General features: G+C 31.8%; 1 protein-coding gene across 11 annotated transcripts in view; it reads left to right on the top strand.

The window, feature by feature from the left end:
- Positions 1-20,357, top strand: part of BIRC6 (baculoviral IAP repeat containing 6) — a 190,170-nt gene that overhangs the window by 118,222 nt on the left and 51,591 nt on the right. For all 11 annotated transcript variants that reach the window (XR_005658299.1, XM_039887450.1, XM_039887449.1 and 8 more), the window contains 11 exons: positions 165-273; positions 2,468-2,689; positions 3,568-4,348; positions 5,690-5,833; positions 6,269-6,398; positions 10,723-10,854; positions 11,792-11,959; positions 12,995-13,168; positions 14,436-14,632; positions 16,331-16,631; positions 18,454-18,671. Coding sequence is in view for 10 of the 11 variants with exons in the window: in XM_039887450.1 (XP_039743384.1) it covers positions 165-273; positions 2,468-2,689; positions 3,568-4,348; positions 5,690-5,833; positions 6,269-6,398; positions 10,723-10,854; positions 11,792-11,959; positions 12,995-13,168; positions 14,436-14,632; positions 16,331-16,631; positions 18,454-18,671 (2,576 nt within the window). In the remaining variant the exon portion in view is untranslated. The remainder of the gene's footprint in view (positions 1-164; positions 274-2,467; positions 2,690-3,567; positions 4,349-5,689; positions 5,834-6,268; positions 6,399-10,722; positions 10,855-11,791; positions 11,960-12,994; positions 13,169-14,435; positions 14,633-16,330; positions 16,632-18,453; positions 18,672-20,357) is intronic.

The following is a 20,357-nucleotide window of genomic DNA, read 5'->3' as shown; positions in this document are numbered from 1 at the left end:
CCCATGACCATTTTATGTGGTACTTTATATCCCCATGACCATTTTGTAACAACCGGTTTGTACAGAAGAGTTACTTTTAATGAATAATTTAAAATTAAATTGAGCAAATCTTCCTATCCCATTTGCTTATTTAGCAAACCTTTTCTTTTGATTCTTTGTGCAAGATTTGAATAGCCCTTTACTTTTTGGAAGACTGAATGGACTCTCTTCTGACTCTACGATAGATATTCTTTACCAGCTTGGAACAACTCAGGATCCTGGAACAAAAGACAGGTATATAATGATCTCATTTTTAAATTAAGTTCACATATTCACGCAATAACATGTAGAGAATGTTATTTGTAATACTTTCTCCTTAGATCATTTTATAAAAGTTAAGACTGTTTATTATATTGTATATATACCTGTATGCTTTTCATATATTTGGACATGTTTTAAGCAAATTTTAACTTAAATATAATTCTTAATCATTATCGCTTCTGAGGAATGGAATGGAATAGAATAAAACATTAAATATATTTTTATGTGAACCATGTTGTGATGAAATCTTTATATGTGATGGAAACATTTTAGTTTGATGTAGTCCCATTTCTTTTTTTCTTTTGTTTAATGTAGTTCTTTCTTAATGTCTTCTGCTTTCAAACTGATAAGAGTTCCAAGTATTTTTGAAACATGTTATTGATGATAAATATTTGAGTGATGCTTTGACATTCTCTAGTTTTATGTCTGTCATCTGTGTCAGAAGAACATACTTATAGAGTGAATATAAATAATCCTTGCGCTAGAGATTGTTTCTTGACTTATGTTACCCTTTAATATTTTGGTTAATTTATATTTAAATTTAATCATTTGATATTTTATTTCTTGCTTCATAAATTGACAAATGATTAATTTTTGGCAGGCACTTATTCATTTTGTAGGTATTTACTAAGTAGCTGCTGTATGCATGGCACTGTGCTAGATCCTAGAGAGACAAAGTTAATTAACTTTGGCTTTTTGCCCTCAGGGTTGAGGAGACAGCGCAGTGTCACTCACAGGGAAGATTTACATAGGTCACTCTTGGGGGTATGGGATAGAGCACCAGGCAGTAAAGGCATCTGGGAAAAAATTATTTAATCACTGATAATATAATAGCTTTCACTTATTTTAGGTTAGTTGCTTTTATGTTCTCTTGATTAGAAATATTTAAATGATGTTTAACAAAGAAATTTAGTTTTAGCGTGATAGTTTCAAAATACAAAATAGGCTGACTTCTTTTTCATTAAGCCTTTTGCTTTATATAAACTATAATCGTATTATACTTAAAAATAAATTGGAATATTTTTTGACAAAGTAAATAGGAATTTGTGCCAAAGTTGAATCGTAATGGTTAATAAAGTTAAAAAAACATTTTTAATTAGTGTTAATTACTTTTCTAGAACAGGTTTCTTGAAATCTTTTATGATTATTCAAGTTTTAATAGTTTTTATCATAAGAAGAAAATTATATTTAATAAAACTTAAATGTTTCAGAGTTTCAGAATTGAAGTTAATGACAAGACTGTTAGCTTCTGTGGACTGAGAAAATGCTACTCTTCTTTAACTGCCTCATCTTCCTTCTTTTTCTCTGACTTGTCTTTATTTCCTATTACATGAAATTTAAAGAGTACTATTTTTATCCTTCTGTCCTTCACTGTAGAGAGAGGATTAAGTAGTATTATATATCTTCCTATTCCCAATTCTCTTACCTGGAAGCAAAGAATCTGGAGGTTTAAAATAGAAATTTGAAAGTAAACAAAGACAAATATAGTGTTTTAAGAACTTGACAATGACTCTTATACCTTTTTGTTGTTGTTGTTGTTGTTGTTGTTGTTTTTTAATACAAACTCCAAAGCATTGTTGCTTTAAAGATTCTTTTGCTCTCAGTGATTCCCAGCTCCGGGGGATTGAGGGTAGAGTGGCACTTGTGAAAATACATATGTTGGGACTATACTCTGTTGTCAGAGTTAAGGAAGGTGGGTGGCTGCTACTTGTATTTAGTGGATGGAGGTCAGAGGTTTGAAACATGCTGTATTGTGTGAGCTTTTGCACAATGAAAAATTAGCCCTAGATTACTGCTCTCGGTTGTATGGATTTGTTATGAGAGAAAATTTAGAAGAAGGGTCGGTTCAGCTGTATATCCCATAATTCTAGATATTTATGTATTTTGTTAAAAATTAGGTAAGAATTCATCAGTGTTTATTTGTTGAATTATAGTTGTGTTATCTCAAACATTTTCATGGGTTAAGACTGGTAAGGTTATTGGAAAAATAGAACTCCTATATCCTTTTTCGCTCATATGTTTTTTTCACTCTTATTTTAGATTGAAATTATCAAGAACAATTAGTATATTATTTTCAGTAAACACATTGCTTGCATGCAGTGTGATGTTTATATTAAATGTCAGTTGCGGTATAATTGGTTATTTGAATACATTTTCTTCTTTTAAGAATTCAGGCCTTGTTAAAATGGGTCAGTGATTCTGCAAGAGTGGCTGCTATGAAGAGAAGTGGCAGGATGAGCTACATGTGCCCTAACTCTTCAGCAATAGAGTATGGTCTTCTGATGCCATCTCCTTCTCATTTGCACTGTGTAGCAGCAATTCTGTGGCATAGTTATGAACTGCTTGTAGAGTATGATTTACCAGCACTACTGGATCGAGACCTCTTTGAGTAAGTATGATTTGTGAAATCTTACCTCCCCCCCCCAGTACTAGATTACTTTGGTTTTCACTGGATGAAACTATTGTATATGCTTATTGGGTTAAATATAATTGTTAATGTGTGTGCTTCTGCAGTTCTTAGTGTTTATCTTGTTTGGAAATTTATCCATCAGATTCTTTGTCCAATATGCAACTGTGGAGGAAAAGTATAGACAGAAATTTTGAAAGACTACTTCAGACAGTTTTTACATTTCGTTCATTACTTTTTAAAAACCTGTTATGATTGTTCTGATAAGTAGTTTCCACTACCTATATTTTCTTCACCATACTCAGCTAAGGCTTTGCTGAACTTGCTTCCTGATAACTGCGAAGTTTGTAGCAGAACATTATATTTATTTCTGGAGAGCTCCACTACTCATAAGCTTTGGCCTTTTGCCTTCTACTCTGTTATTTTCATATTTGGCTCTACCAGTTGGCATAACACATCACTAATTAGTGAAACTCACTGATAGTTTTTGATTTGCAAACATAATTTAAGCCATCAGTCATATCAAATTTGATCTAAACATTTCCTTGGTATAATTTTTCATTGTTTCTTTATGTGACTTTTTTGAGGTCACACAGAGAATAGTAGAAGCACTGTAATATAGATCCCTTGGTTTTCTGTACTCATTTTAAAAGTCTAACTTCCAGTTTACGTAAATACTTAAATAATGTATATCACAAGCAGTCTTCTTGAAATCATGTTATAATGTAATGGTATTTATTTCAAATAAACTGTAATTTTCATCAGAATATAGATTGATCTCTAATAGAAATATTTGGAATAGTGAGGTCTTTCTAAAAATATATATATGCTTGTTAACATGGTATGTTTTATTCCCCTAGGTTACTTTTTAATTGGTCCATGTCTCTTCCCTGCAATATGGTTTTGAAGAAAGCTGTTGACAGTCTACTTTGCTCAATGTGTCACATACACCCAAGTTATTTTTCTTTGCTCATGGGCTGGATGGGAATTACTCCTCCTCCAATGCAGTGTCACCACAGACTGTCCATGACAGATGATAGCAAAAAGCAAGACCTTAGTTCATCTTTAACAGATGATTCTAAAAATGCACAAGCGCCTCTTGCACTAACTGAATCACATCTGGCAACCCTTGCTGCTGCTTCTCAATCTCCAGAAGCTATCAAACAATTATTGGACTCAGGTTTGCCTTCTCTTCTTGTGAGGAGTCTGGCTAATTTCTGCTTTAGTCACATTTCTTACTCAGAAAGCATCGCTCAGTCAATAGATGCTTCCCAGGACAAACTCAGGCGGCATCATGTTCCACAGCAATGTAATAAGATGCCTATCACAGCAGACCTGGTTGCTCCTGTTCTTAGGTTTTTGACAGAAGTTGGCAATAGCCATATTATGAAAGACTGGCTTGGTGGGTCTGAAGTCAATCCACTATGGACAGCACTCCTGTTTTTATTGTGTCACTCTGGGTCTACTTCTGGAGGACATAATTTAGGTGCACAACAGACCAGTTCAAGATCAGCTTCTCTTTCTTCAGCTACTACAACAGGATTGACTACTCAACAGAGGACAGCGATTGAGAATGCAACTGTTGCATTCTTTCTGCAGTGCATTTCATGCCACCCTAATAATCAAAAGCTGATGGCACAGGTAACAGTAGAAAAACTGGCTTATGTTTTAGATGTCTCATTTTAATACGTCAGATAGCACTAGTGAAATTAGTTATGAAAGTGTCATGTATTAAGGCCAGGTGATGGTAAAGTTTGGAGTTGGGTGTGTTTAAGGATCTAAATTTAAACCGTAATTAAAATATAGTACTTACTTATATGTCCTTTATCCTCCCTCAGTTGTTACATAAATCAGTTATTCTTTTTGATGCAATAATGAGCAAATTCACTGAGATTTTAGGTATAGATCATATACTTTGAAAACTCTCCCAAATAACAAGAACAGACCCAGATAACAAACACTCGAGCTACTGGAACAGGACTGACCGCTCAAAGGTGGTCATTTAGTGCCTCATATACTTTGAGACATTGCATTTTTTTGTAACTGGATTGCTACAAGTGTTGGTTTGATTCTAATGAAGCAGACATTAGAGTAGGTTTTAGATAGGAGACTCCTGACAAATCACATTAAAAATGTGAAGGAAGATTTTATTTTATTAAGTCTATAGGGTTACAAATCATGAAAGTTGAAATTATTTCAAGAATAACTACTTTTTGCCAGATTCTTCTTCTTTCTAGCTGTTGTTTCTAGCTTTAGCAAGATGTTTAACATGTAAAATAGGGTTAGTAATACCTGCTTCAAACATTTTTTTAAGAGGATTAAATATTGTATTGTATACAAAGTACTTAGCATAGAATCTGTCTGAGACATGGTAGACATCAATAAATATCAACTTATTTTTACCTCCTTCCTTGATAGTGCTATTTTAGGTCAAACTTATTAATATCAAAAGGATAGCTATCATAATTTTCAAAAAATACCGAATGATTTAACTTTTTAAGAACAGCAGATACTTTACTGCCTAAACTAATTAATTATTGGGAAACTAAATCTGCTTAATGTGCCTAGTTAAAAAGAAATGCTTAAATTACCAATATTAACTAAGGCCATGCATATGGGTATTTGAAAATTCAGTTTGTGTTTTTAGGTAGCATGATACTTTGTGTTCCATTGCTTTCGTAATTTTTATTGTATTTTAACCACATTGATACTGACTAAAGTTAAAATTAAGTTGGTTATGCTGGGTATTTATAAAAACTCTGTAGTAGTAATTTCTCTTATCCATAGACATTTTTGTTGCACTTTTAACTTTTTATCTACTTCTGTGTTCATATATTTCAAGATGAAATAAGTATTCTTTAATTGCTGATCTGATGTATTCAGATATAGTTAATTCAAATTCTTAATTTTCCTCTTTATTCTTTAAAGTACAAAGCTGCAAATAAATACTGCATTTAACTTTGAAATCTCTTGCCTTGCCAGGTTCTCTGTGAGCTATTTCAGACGTCTCCTCAGAGAGGGAACCTTCCAACGTCGGGGAACATTTCAGGGTTTATACGTAGATTATTTTTGCAGTTGATGCTAGAGGATGAGAAAGTGACAATGTTTCTTCAGTCTCCCTGTCCAGTGAGTTTTCAACAGTTAAATTAATCTTTCATAGTTATCTGTGTTTGCGTAACGATATAATTTCACACCAGAGCTTGCAGTTATCTCTATGTTCTAATTTCGAATATAGCAAACTAAAACTAGAACAAGTTTTTTACATTATGATCTCTTTTGTACATTATAATCTCTTCCAGATAACCCTCTCTGCCTAGAATAACCTAATTGTACCTTACCTTGAATAGTGAAATTCGATGTGGGGAAAAGTGACATATATTAGGTATAATAATGCTAATGTAAAAGTTGACCAAGAAATCACATGATAATGTGCCAATTTTAAAACAAGCCCTTTATATTTTATACGCATTGTTGAATTTTTCATCTTTTTATGCCTTTGAAATTTTTCATGATACATATTTCAAAAAATGACATCATGATTTTTTAAAAATTCATTTTCAGCTCTACAAAGGTAGAATTAATGCTACTAGTCATGTCATCCAGCATCCAATGTATGGAGCGGGCCACAAGTTCCGTACACTTCATCTGCCAGTCTCAACAACATTATCCGAAGTTCTTGACAGAGTGTCAGGTAAGTCAGATTTAAATATTAATTTTTCTTTAATCTTATATTAGATGTATATGGAATTTTATTACTTTTATAACTTTATTTTACTGCATTCATTCACTCATTTAATGACTAGAAAAGGTCAAGATAACTTCACATTTTGAAGCATGAGTAAGTAGCCGATGAAAAAGGAAAAATGTGCATTCCAGCACCTGTAATTATTTGGTATAATGTGTTTATGTGTATTAATGACAGAATGGATAGTTGGAAATGTCAACAAGCTGTTAGAAGCCATTAATGGAATTTTCTCACAGTTACCATCTGGCTATTTTATAGTAGATGAATTCCAGGGTATTAGGTTGAATGACAAGATTCTAAGTAATAAACATTTACTGAATCTGGGAGGTAAATGAGTGGTCAAAAGATGAAAATAGGTAGAGTTGATTGGTGTGACTTTTTTGTTTAGAGTGTCAGTGAAGAAAGCAGAGAGATCTTTTTGCTAGATTTCTTGCCCGTGTTACAGAAGTGCTCAGATGATGCCTTTAAAAAACATACAGGTTATTAATGTATTAAAAACTTAGAGTTTTTGATGGCAGAATGCAGATCAGCTGTGGTCGGTTTGAGTTTATTGTCTAGAAATCCTAATCAGTGAATGAATTCATTGAGTATCTGCTAAGTATTTGTAAGCACAGTAATTTGTCCTAGGGAAATGAAAGTGAACCAGGCACATATTCTGCCCCTCAAAGTATTTATGATCTTAATGTATGTTGCCAGGTTAAAAAACAAGCTGGAAATTTAACTGCATTTTAATGTGAGTGCATTTCTACCTGTATACATTAGAAGAAGTGCCTAAATTTTAAGTGACACCAATAACTGAAGGATGTTAGGAGTATCTCAGAAAAAAGCTGGAGATGTCTGTTTTTTAGGTGTAATACAAACCTAAAGGTTAGAATAAAAGACTGGGTTGAAGAGATTTTGGAGCTGTTAGGTTAAACCACGTGAATGGATATGATCACTATGAGAAAATAAGGTAGAAAAGGTTCTTTTCCAGTTTTAGTCACTGCATCTAACACAAGCATGTACATAAAATTATAATATTTTCTTACCTTTTTAAAAATTACACAATAAAATGGGAGAATACTAAATAAATGAATAACTTTTTTCTTATTTGAAATTGTCTGCCTTATCTGTTACTCTTAACTTTTCTGAAAATTTGGTTTTACAACTTTTTTCTAACATAGCCCAGAAATTATCCTTTTATATGAAGACAAAAATGAGAAATTAATTAATTAAATGAAGATAGTAAGGAAGTGGGTAAGAGTACTGAAATTCAGCTGTTGAGGTTTATATGTTTAACTTGATAATGGAAAAAGATAGACATATTACAAAATAACTGGAAATTTAACATTTGTTTATCTTTCTATAAAAGAATGTTGTTTTAAAATATAATATTACATTTTTTAGGATATTTTACAGATGAGTTTCCTTCTTTTCCTGAAAATTAAAAAAAATAAAATAAACTGATTGCTTTGGAAAAATACTATATCCTAGTAAAAAATCCAAAAATAATTGTCCTGAGCAAACATCAAAAAGAAAATGCTGAATGTTAACCTCTAATTATCAATATTTTTGGTCCTTTAAAAGTGTGTTTATAATCTTTAGCCAATATATTTTATGATGTTTACATGTGTGTATATATTTTATCAACATATATAAAAACGAGTAATCCCAAATTATTTAATCGGTAATTTCACCCACTTCCTATAGCTTTGGACAATATTGTTTTTAATATTATGTGTCAGTATTTTGGCTTTCACAGATTTATGTCATTAGTTTTACACAGTTTGAGTACTATGTGCCTTCCAGTTTTCCTCATGTTTCTTATGATTTGGCTTTGTTGACTTTCTTGAATCTGTGGGTTTATAGACTTCATGAAATTGGAAAACTTTTTGACCATTATTTATTTTTTCAGATATCTTTTGTCTCCCTGTCTCCTCTCATTTGATGATTCCAATTCCACATTTATTAGGCCTCTTGAAATTGTTTTCACTGAAGCTTTGTTCCTTTTTCCCAGTATTTTTTTCTTCTGTTTAAAATTTTGGATGTCTAATCTTTTAGAATTTTTATTTGGTTCTTTCTTATATCTCCTTATCCTACATAAATAATACACACTTTCCTCTATCATCTTGAACATATTTGTCTTTTTTTTCTTTCTTCTTATTTTGGGTTGTATATTGCTTCTTTGCCTGGAAAATTTTATTGGATGCAGACATTGTGAAATTTTACTTTTTTGGTGCTGGATATTTTTGTATTCTAATAGATATTTTTTATTTTGTCCTGAGATGTATTCTGTTACTTCAAAACAGATCGTTGCATCTAGGGCCAGCTTTTACGCTTCATTAGGTAGGAAGGAACAGAGCACCTTTTAATCTAGGGCAGAACATACTGTAATTATGGAAATTTTTTATAAACCTATACTGTCTGGTACAGTAGCTGTTGAACATGATATTGTCTGGTGAGACCAAGGAACTAAATTTTTAATTTTAATGAATTTTAATTAAGTACTGTATTGGAATAGAAATAGGGTGCCATATTTGAAAATTGAGATATAGGGCTAATTTGGCTTCACTACTGAGGCACAACTCTTCTGAGAACTCTGTTAGAAATTCACTAGGCATTGGGAGTACTAGATATTCCAACCCTCATTTTAGACCCTGAGTTGGTCCACTTGCCAATTTTGGGTAGTACTTTTTCTGACTTTGGGTCGTTTCTTCACATGTAGTGCTCATCAGTAAACACTAAAGACTCAAAGGAGACATTCTGTAGATCTCTGGAGCTTGCTTGCTATGCAGTCTTTCTCCTTGGCAATTTACCTTGTGAACTGCAGCTGGCTGCCTTTCAGCTCTGTATCCTCACCTTAGGTGACACTTGGGTTGTGCTGAACGGTGGCCTAGGAAACTAGGCAGTAAACTGGAACAATCCTAGGGTTCACCTCATCTGATTCTACTCGCAGGTATCACTGTCCTGCCTTCCTGATGCCCAGTGTCTGAAAACTGCTATTTCATATATCTTCCTAATTTCTAGTTATTTCAGGTGGGGAGAGTAAATCTGGTCTTGCTTTTTTTTTCTTGGCCAGAATGGATTCCAGACCAGAACAATTTAAAACAAAGTTGAGAAAACTTTTTCTTAGTGATATCTTTTATTATTTGAATGGCATTTATTGAGATAACACTATATAAATTCTTATCACCTAATGATCTTTATGTTTTCTTACCTGATTATGCTATGAAATAATTGTTTGAGGGGTTTTTAAATTATTACTTAAATATTTTACTCTGGCTTGTGTAACTATGTTTGCCATTTTGGGTTGCTTGGTGGTTTTTGTAAGTAAAATACATTGTTGCATTATGTATTTATTTATGGTGTTTATAAAAGGCAATCTGCAGTTAGGAAGAAGCTCTAGAAATTGAGGTCATTGCGATATTTTCACATACTCAAAGATAGCTGTAAAATAGGTAATACAAAAGATGCTGTTTTATCATATCATTGCACCTTTTTAACATAATAAATAATTGGATCATAATTGTGTTAATTTAGAAAAGTAAAAAGTTCATTAACCAGTGTCACCATAAAAATAAAAATAAATAAATTTTAAAAAAGAAAAGTAAAAAGAGAATTTGTATCCATCATAACCACTTAGTGAAAAATATTTCTGATATTAGAAAAGATTGTCTAGCTTTTTGAATTTCTTAAAGTACTATTAAATATGTTACTTTGTTATATAAGATTCCTAACTAAACAAAAGTAACAAAACAAGAAATTTGTTACTGAAATTTGTTCTTTACATTCCCACTTGTAGAATAAGTCGGAGTCTCCTGTAATGCTTTAGAATGAGTCCTGAGCTTCAGTTCCATATTTGCCCTTTACAGGTTATCAGTAATCTTGCTAAGGCTGTCCCTTATTTTTGAAAATAATATTCTTTCTTGATATACATGTTATGAGGAACAAATTAGACTTAGGTGGCAAGCATATTGAACTATGCTTAAAATAAAGCAAATTTTTCATGGTAATGGTTTTCATTGCCTCTAGAGGTAGTACTATTGTAATACATAATATTTTCTAGAGATTGGATTTTAAGTGTCCTGACTTTAGTACAGTGGTAAGTCCCTTTCGTTGATATTTGCAAAGATTAAATATTAGATTTTGCCTCACAATATTTCTTCTAAATCCATTTACAATGCATATATGTTAGCGATAACATAATCTTGTATAATCTTCCACAGATATTATAGTTTCCCTTCTTAATGATTTTGAAAAGCAATGTATTTTACATAATATTGTCTTACAGATACACCAAGTATTACTGCTAAACTAATTAGTGAACAAAAAGATGACAAAGAAAAGAAAAACCATGAAGAGAAAGAAAAAGTTAAGGCAGAAAATGGATTTCAGGACAATTATAGTGTTGTTGTTGCTTCAGGTATGCTTTATGTTTTTTATACTCTTTATTTTGTTTGGTTTTCTATAAAATACAACAATTTAGATTTATAGAAACTACATGTAATAAAAAGTGTTAATACAAAAAGTGACATCATGATGTCTTCATATTAGTTATAAAACTATTATACCAGAAATCCATGACTCTTTGGCAGTGGAATTATTAACCTTATTTTATGTCCAAAGCTGACTGTATTTCACCAGATAATGAACTTGTGTGAATAGTTTAGATATTGAATTTTAACTTGACAGCATACAGAGAATTACACTCTTAAAAATCCACTAAATGTTAACAAATTTTTGTATAACCTTCCTGTTTTTTAAAAAAGCAAAAGCTCAGTGAAAAAACAGTCCCTAGTTTTCATTTATGTTTTGATGTGTTCATTACATAAAATTAGAAAATAAAAATAAAAGAAAATTGGTTGAAAAATGAGTTTTTACTGTTAGGTGCAAGAAGAAGAAAAAATGGCCAAGATAACTGGTAATTTTGGAAGATATATTCTTTCACATCAGTGTGATGATTTTAGTTCAAAAGAGAATGCTCAGCGTAGGTTCCCTTACTTCTCAAATAGTAGACTTCTGTATTGGTTTAATTTGTTCTATTTCAGAGAAAATTAAGAGCACATTTCCTACACACATTTGCACAAAACCACTTTCTAGTAAATAGATGGTCATCTGTATCTCATAGGCTGTAGTAGTTAGCCATATTTTTTACTTTCTTGGCAAATAGTTACAAATGCAGCCAAAATAATTCATGTAGTGTCATGAAGGACAAATAAAGTCAAGAGATCAGATATTAGAATAACTATTTTTGTCTTTTGTTATTAGGAATGTGGTGTTTTATTAAAATATCATAGAAATATACTTTTACTTCATTAATGTGTTGGCTATATAGAATTTTACTGATTCTTTACTTTTAGGGCTAAAATCCCAATCTAAACGTGCTGTGTCAGCTACACCACCTCGCCCACCATCCAGGAGAGGAAGGACAATGCCTGATAAAATAGGAAGTGCTTCCTCAGGAGCAGAGACTGCCAACAAAATAATTACTGTTCCAGTGTTTCATCTGTTCCACAAATTCTTGGCAGGTAATGTTCACAATAATAAAATATCTTTAAGAAATTTAATAATTTTACAACTATATAAATCAGACATGTAATCTCCAGAATCATGTTTAATCAGATGCTGTTGATGAGATAAACGAGCTACTGACTTTGTCCATACAATTGCAAAAGAAGTGAGAACAAAAAAAGAGATTAGCCTATTACATATCCTTTTAACACCATGTTGCATATTTATGCTTTACTAGCTTCCTGAATTTTGCTTTCAATGTGCCATAAAATGATAAGTAAAATTAATGTTTTAGGGAGTTCATGACAAGTTGTATACGAAGCATTATGAGGCAAATTTTAAATAACTAGTTCTAGCAGTAGAACTCTTAGATATATCACTAATGGTTAAGCAGTATTTTCTCCTCAGCTAAAACATATTCTTTGACCATAGTATTTTCTATTGGTCAAGGTGATAACCATTTTACCTCTATTTTTGTACTGTATCATAATCAAATTTTCAACTAATTTTGAATGGGTTTTCTTTTTTAGCTTTACATTGTTGACTTAAATCTAGGAGAGGTCAGCAAACTATGGCTTGTGGACTGGATGCCTCTTAAAGTTTATCGAAATACAGCTGTGTCCATTTATTTTTGTATTGTCCATAGCTCTATTTATGCTACAGTGGTAGAGTTAGTAGTTGCAACAGAGACTGCTTGGTCTCCTTTAGTTGAAATATTTATTATTTGGCTTTTTATAGGAAAGATTTGTCAACCCCAGATTTATAGGAATATCTATTTCTTTGTTTCTATCTGCTGTGGCTCAGAACATCTTGGCCCACCATTTGGTTAGTGACTAATTAACACTTTCTACAGACATTATTGTTCACACGTGTCAGAAATAGATTTAATTTTGGTAAACTTTGCATGGGCTGATTTTAAATTGTTTTGAATTTGGTGTCAGAATCAAACTCCCACCTATAGTTCAGTAAAATCATTAAGTAATTGATTAAATTGAATCAAGTAAATGTCTCCCTCGCGGATTCCAGGTTTAACTTGGTTCTGTCATTTTTAGGCCAGCCATTGCCAGCTGAAATGACCCTTGCCCAGCTTTTAACTCTCCTATATGACCGAAAACTTCCTCAGGGTTACCGCTCAATAGATCTGACTGTTAAATTGGGATCAAGAGTTATCACAGACCCAAGTCTGTCAAAAACAGATTCTTTTAAAAGACTACACCCTGAAAAAGGTATGTGTATGATATTTCTTTAAAATTCTAGTCTGTATTCCGAGGAGGCAGGAATTTCTATAGCTGATGACTTAACTTACCTCTTTTTTTGTACATCAAATTATGATAAAGATATTTTTCTTTATGGCTGAGTTATTTGTAAATATTAAAAAATTGCCATTCTTACTATTGGGAATTAATCTTAATTCCTCTTATAGTATCACTTATGAGCGCATGTGCTTTAATTTCTAATGTTATTTCTGCATGAGATATGTGAATTCTGTATCATTTTGTAATCAAAGTGAGAATCCCAATTTACAGTTTTCAATTTACCAATCATTTATGTAGAGTGGTATTTATGCTCAGAAACATTTTTTCCCCTCAGACAAAAGTGGATCATACATTTTTATTTTTACTTATGTTTTCCATTCAATATTTCTAATGTGAATTTTTATTGCCTGCTTTTTTCATGTAGATATAACAGAATCGATTTGTTCCCCAATTATTGAAACATTCTGATTCTTTCCAATTTTCACTACTATAAATGCTATTTAAGCAATGATTTTTTTAGCATGCTTATGGTATCATATTATTTTTCCTTTCTTTTTATGGTTAAAGTTCAATATTTAATTATTATTAGCCTTTTGTATTCTTTGGTAAAGTTTAGTACATTTCCTTTACCCAAAGTTTCAGCAGGATTTTTTGTCTTTTTTAATGTTTATATGGTCTGGTTATGTGTGAATATACTTACCATTTGGTTTTCCTTTATGAATAATTCAAAGCTAAACCAATATGGTATAATTTTTAGTTTTCAGTAAGAAGTCTTTCTTATTATTCACTTTTTCCTAATTGGAGCTTTAGAGCATTGCATGTGCATATATTAATGTTTGCTGTGAGTCTCTGAGGACTTACTTATTTTACATAGAATGTAATGTACAGCTATGCCCTAAAGGACAATGCTCTTCAAACTTCAGTATGCTTATAAACTACCTACATACAGAACATTGTTAAATGCATATTCTTATTCAGTAGGCCTAGGATGGGAGCTGAGATTTTACATTTCAAAAGCTCTTAGGTGATGCCAGAGCACTAATGGTCCATGGACCACACCTTGAGTAGCAAGACTATAGGAGGCAACATCAAAAGTCATTTAAACATTTTTGTAGCATCTAGCCTTAATACAGCTGTATCGTGATAACTGAACTATATGCTCTTTTTTTGATTTGAAACATGACAATATCTGCTTTGTAAATGGAAGAATATTACTTTTTATAATTTATTGTTTTAGATCATGGAGATTTACTTGGTAGCTGTCCGGAAGATGAGGCTCTCACTCCAAGTGATGAATGTATGGATGGACTATTGGATGAATCTTTACTTGAAACCTGTCCCATTCAGTCACCATTACAAGTTTTTGCAGGAATGGGTGGACTGGCTCTTATTGCAGAAAGATTACCTATGCTTTATCCAGAAGTAATTCAACAGGTAAGATAAGGTTTCTAATTAACTATATCAATTCAATTTACTGCTCTTTGTTCTTTTTTTTTTCTTTTCATTTATAAACTCGTTTTCAGTTTTATTGAGAAATATTTTGTTTGTTTTTTAACTTATATTAAGCTTTTGGAAGTACCCTTTCACTTACATTCTGTGAGTATTATGTATATATATAATTTCAAAGTTCCACTTACACAGAGCTTTATGTGAATTAGTCGGTCTTGAAGAAATGTCGAAGACTGAGCATATTTGCCTAATTGATTACACTGTAGTATTTACCTTGATTTTTATGGTTGTCACACTGTAACTTTTGTTTCTATGCTTCTTTAGGTATGATATTAATTATGAATGCTACTGCAAATGGGAGGGTAAAATAGTGTATACTTCTACCCAAATATGTTATGTTTTTTAAATAGCTTTTATTCCACTTTTAGGGCCATTTCTTTTTTAGATAGTTTAAAAAAACATTTACTTCTTTACCTGCGCATTAATGTTACTGTTATTGATGTGCATATATTCAGTTTGCTTTTATTAGTGGGGGGAAGTATGATGCATAGAGAGTTATAAATACAAAGCTCTTTATGTTTGTTGAAGAAGGTAGGGGAATTATTCTAATTACATGTTCTCAGTACATATGTACCTGTGTTGATTTCATAGGGCTGCTGTGACAAATGACCACAAACTGGGTGGCTTATAACTACAGAAATTTTTCTCATGCTTTAGGAGGCTATAGGTCCAAAATCAGGTATCAGCAGAGACATTCTCTTTATGATGGCTCTTGGAGAGAATCCTTTCTTCCTTCCTCTTAGCTTCTGATGGTTGCTGACAGTGAATGGCATTCATTTGCTTATAGCTGCATCACTCCAGTTTCTGCTTACGTTTTTATGTAGCCATCTTTCTTGGGTGTCTGTATCTCACTGTCCTTATTAGAACACTGGTCATTGGATTTAAGGTCTACCCTAATCCAATATGACCTCATTTTAAGTTAATTACATCTGCATAGACCCTGTTTCCAATTAGGATCACATTCTCAGGTCCTGGGCTCCTTGGAAAAATTCTAGGATTGGGGCAGGGGATTTGTATCCATATCCTGCAGACTAGATACAGAAGCCTGCTTTAAGGGGGTCATACTAGCCAAGTCCAATTCTATCAGGGCATCAAATATAATAGTATAGTAACAGATGATAACCTATAGAATAAAATTAGAATCCATGTTGATATAAATTAAGAAATGAATGAATAAGTAAATAGATGAAGAAGAAGGAAACATTTTTGGTTACATTTCAGTGCCAACTAATAAATGTAGAAGGAATGATAGAATTAGAAAGTCACCATTTGGCAACCACTGTAGTAATTATTGTTTTAGGCAAGAATTATAAAAATACTAGTTCTAACAGATCAAAGTTTGGTGAGAAACAAGATATTTACATAGTCTAAAGAATCTGTCTACAGATACTTAACTAATTACAAAGCAGAAAATAGTAAATTCGAAGTAGAAATACTTGGCAGACACCATCATACTCATGATATCATGTAACTCCTGTGTTTGGAAGCTCTTTGAAAAAAAAAGTCTCTCTTGATATTTATATTTCTGTATTTTAAAGAGATAATTTGAAGTCAAGTCATTAATTTGAACTTGATTTTGAAACATGCATACAGCCAAACGAAAGTGTTGTTTGTTTGTTTTAGGTGAGTGCCCCAGTTGTAACATCTACCACTCAAGAAAAGCCAAAGGATAGTGATCAGTTTGAATGGGTGACCATTGAACAATCAGGGGAATTAGTTTATGAAGCACCAGAAACCATTGCAGCTGAACCTCCACCTATCAAGTCAGCAGTACAGACCATGTCTCCCATACCTGCCCATTCTTTGGCTGCTTTTGGATTATTTCTTCGTCTTCCGGGCTATGCTGAAGTGCTACTGAAAGAGAGAAAACATGCCCAGTGCCTTCTTCGATTGGTATTGGGAGTGACAGACGATGGAGAAGGAAGTAAGTATTTAGTGTTATTAATGAAACTTAACATAGGTGAGTTCTGTTAAAAGTTATTTAGATTGTTGCCTATTATTAATCATTCCTTTCTTTCATAGTTAAGCTATGAGATGATTTGTTATGGGCAACTTAGTTCCAATAATAGATATAATAAATCCTAAAGATTATCTTCATTTTAATTTCTTTATCCATTCAAAAGTTATTTACTGAGTACTCACAAAACTGCTGGACATTGTTGGAGGAATTTAAAGATGAGGCAGGTATTTAGATCCTAGCCACAAGTAGCCAGTGTCCTCCACTAACAGCAATGAGGAATGTATATAAACATATAGACATCATAAGTTATAAAAGCCTTGAGAGAGGTATGGCATTATGGAGTATCGCAGGTGTGAGGTGATTTCCTTTCTACCCAGTGATGTGAATAAAGTGGCATAGCAGTTTTTAATGAAGCCACGAAGGATTGCAGTTGAGTTGAGTTATGTCAGAAAGAAGGAATGGTTTTAGTGGTATTTGTATGCTTAGAATATATGAGAAGTGATAAGTTAGCAGATGAAAATCTGCCTAAAAAGCAACATCAAGAGTTCATTTTAAAAGCTGATACTGGCAACAGATCACAGAAAGGTAATTAAGAAATTCAGATTTTATTCTGAATAGGAAGATTTATTAAAACATTAACAAAGTAGTGATGTGATGAGAGTATTTTTTAGGAAAGTGAATCTGGTACCAATATTTAGATTAAAGAGAACAGAATGAGGAAAATAACATATGATCATATGTTCCATAATACAATAATATAGAATAATAATAGAAAACTATGGTGATTTTGTCAATTGGCCTGGCAATTTTATTTAATAGAAGGGAATAGAAAAATCACACTTAGGATGGCCTGTGAAGTAGATTTTCATTTGATTTATTTCTACTTCTTCGGTTAATGATCATTCTATTTGAAAATTAATTTTTTTTTGTTATTTTAAAGTCATGGTTTTGATTAGAGGTGATAGCTTTCACATGCCATTTAGAAAGAATTCACTGTTAGATCATTAGACCCTGTACCACAAAGTACATTTAATAAAACTGAGTTTATTTGTGAATCCTGTAACTCTGAAACTTTTGAACATTCAAAGCATATACTTTTTCTTTTGCATTTTCATATTGATAAGATTCTTTAAAAATGTTTAAACTATTTTAGTTTTTAAAAAATAGTCGTTACTAAATTACAGCTGCTACATACTAAATAGTCCTGGTTGTTTGGTTTCATACATAAATTGCATGTACTTCAGTAGATCAGGAATTTCTAATTATTTGATCTGATATTCCTTTCTGCAGTGATTGTCTCATCCACAAATTCATGTAGCAATGGGGTTTTTTTGTTTGTTTTTGTTTTTGCATTTGACACTTTTTTTCTAGCTAGAAAGCTATATTTCAAACAAAACAAAATAGTTTCATTCTTTCATTATCTGTTCATGGTTGAAACTACAACGAAGGCAAGCAATTATTTTCATATTGTTGTAAGAAACTTTTAATGCTTCTTTTAAAATTATGTTTTAGTTTAAAATTTAGTTTATAATAAATTTGAAAGTCTAACTATTATATGAACATATTTCAACTTCTTTTTGGAGTTTTATATATGGTGTCTTACAGAGCTTTCACAGATGCTACTTATATTAAATTTTAAGATACTACTATTATATTTGTGGTTTTTGGCTTGTTTTCTAATGGTATAATTTTCTATTACATTGTCATTAATTTGTGATTCCGTATATTTTTCCTTATTGTGTTTTCAAGTATTTTTAATTTTGAGTTCTTCTCTTTTTTAATCTAGGCCATATTCTACAATCTCCATCAGCCAATGTGCTTCCAACCCTTCCTTTCCATGTCCTTCGTAGCTTATTTAGCACTACACCTTTGACAACTGATGATGGTGTGCTTCTAAGGCGGATGGCATTGGAAATTGGAGCACTACACCTCATTCTTGTCTGCCTCTCTGCTCTGAGCCACCATGCCCCGCGGGTTCCAAACTCTAGTCTCAATCAAGCAGAGGTAGGTTCAAGTTTAATTCTTTAGATTATGAAAAACTAAGTCAGATTCACAGAGTACAGAATATAGATTTTTCTGAAGTAATTAATATTTCAGAGACTTGTGTGTTCCTTTTTGGCCCCTGAAGCAAAGAATATTTAAAAGAGACACTGTGAACTAATTGTTCTCTATCAGGCTCTTTAAGAAAACTATGAATTACCCCATCTACTTGAAAAGCAGGAAAGATTTAATAGTTTAATGAGCTACTAGGATATGCTGAATTTATACTGTGATTTTTGTTCCTTTCCTTAATTGAACTTTAGAGAGTCATATTATTGAATGGTAGCTTCTAGCCAGTACAGTAAGACAAGAAAAAAAAAAAAAACAAAGAAAAGAAGAAATAACCCTCATTATTTCAAGATAATGCTATCATGTCTGTAGAAAAATCCAAAGTAGTTAATGGCATAAGTGAGTTTAATGAGGACATAATATTCAGGTACAGTAAATAAAAAGTTATTTATATTTCAGCAACAACATAAAATGAGCTTATTAAAGATATCTTAGAATAGTAACAAAAAAATACCTGTGAATAAATCTGAAGAAATATGTACATAAAATATGTGAAAATTTTTAAAAGAAACAGTGTATTACCAACTTTTTTTCATCCAAAACACTAAAAAGAGAGTGAAAATGGAAGCCACAGAATGAGACACTATGTTTGTGACTATCTGATAAAGAACTTGTATCAAGAATATTCAGAGAACTTCAAAAATTACAAAAGAAAAAGGCAGAAAACCCTATAGAGAAATAGGTGAAATGGTAGAATGGGTACTTCACAAAAGAGTCTATCTAAATATCTAAATAATGTGAAAAAATGATCTGTTTCATTGGTTATTGGAAAAGTACAAACAAAAACCTTTAATATACTACAACTACACACCCATCAGAAGGTGTAAAATTTGAAACACAACACAGATATTACGTCATCATCCTTTATAATAATATAAAGACAGTAGATTGGATAAAATAAATAATGTAAAAACGATAGAATGGACAAGTAAGTTGTAGTGGAATATTGTAAACTGTTGAAAGAAAACAAATAACAGCCAACTGCATGTAATGAATTTCACAAGTACAGTTAAAATGCCAGACATAAAGGAATTTATACAGCATGATGTTTAAAAATTAGACAAAGTAAAACTCTGGTGACTAGGGTTTCATGCTTAGGTGGTAAAGTTATAAAGAAGAATGAGGAAGTAATGAGTATAAAAATTAGAATTATAATTAGCTTTGTAGAGGAATGAGGGTGTGACAAATAGGAAATGGAACGAGGACAATTTCTTACATGCAATGATCTTTAATTTTTGAGCTGCACAGTTAAATAAGTGCTTGCAATTAATTGAACTTGATCTATTTGTTTTGTGTTCTTTCTGTATTTGTTATACTTCACATTTTCAAATCTTTTTTAAAAAGAGCTGTTTTTATTAACAACCTTTATCATTCTACTGGTAAATGTTTATATGGTAATAAAATGTTCATGATTTCTTTTAACATTTTATCTTATAAAATGTAAAAGATGGAATTCCTCAATCTTAGATCCATAAAACTATATTGCACATCAATTTATAAAAGTATTGTTTGTATGTATTATTCCTTAGAAAATATTCTCATTAAAGAAAACACAAAGATATTACTTGTAAGTTACCCTTT

This window comes from Pteropus medius, unplaced genomic scaffold (genome assembly GCF_902729225.1).
Source record: "Pteropus medius unplaced genomic scaffold, Ma_sr-lr_union100, whole genome shotgun sequence".
NCBI classification, from domain to species: Eukaryota; Metazoa; Chordata; class Mammalia; order Chiroptera; family Pteropodidae; genus Pteropus; species Pteropus medius.
The sequence above is the reverse complement of the archived record's forward strand: the minus strand, read 5'-3'. Positions and strand labels throughout refer to the sequence as shown.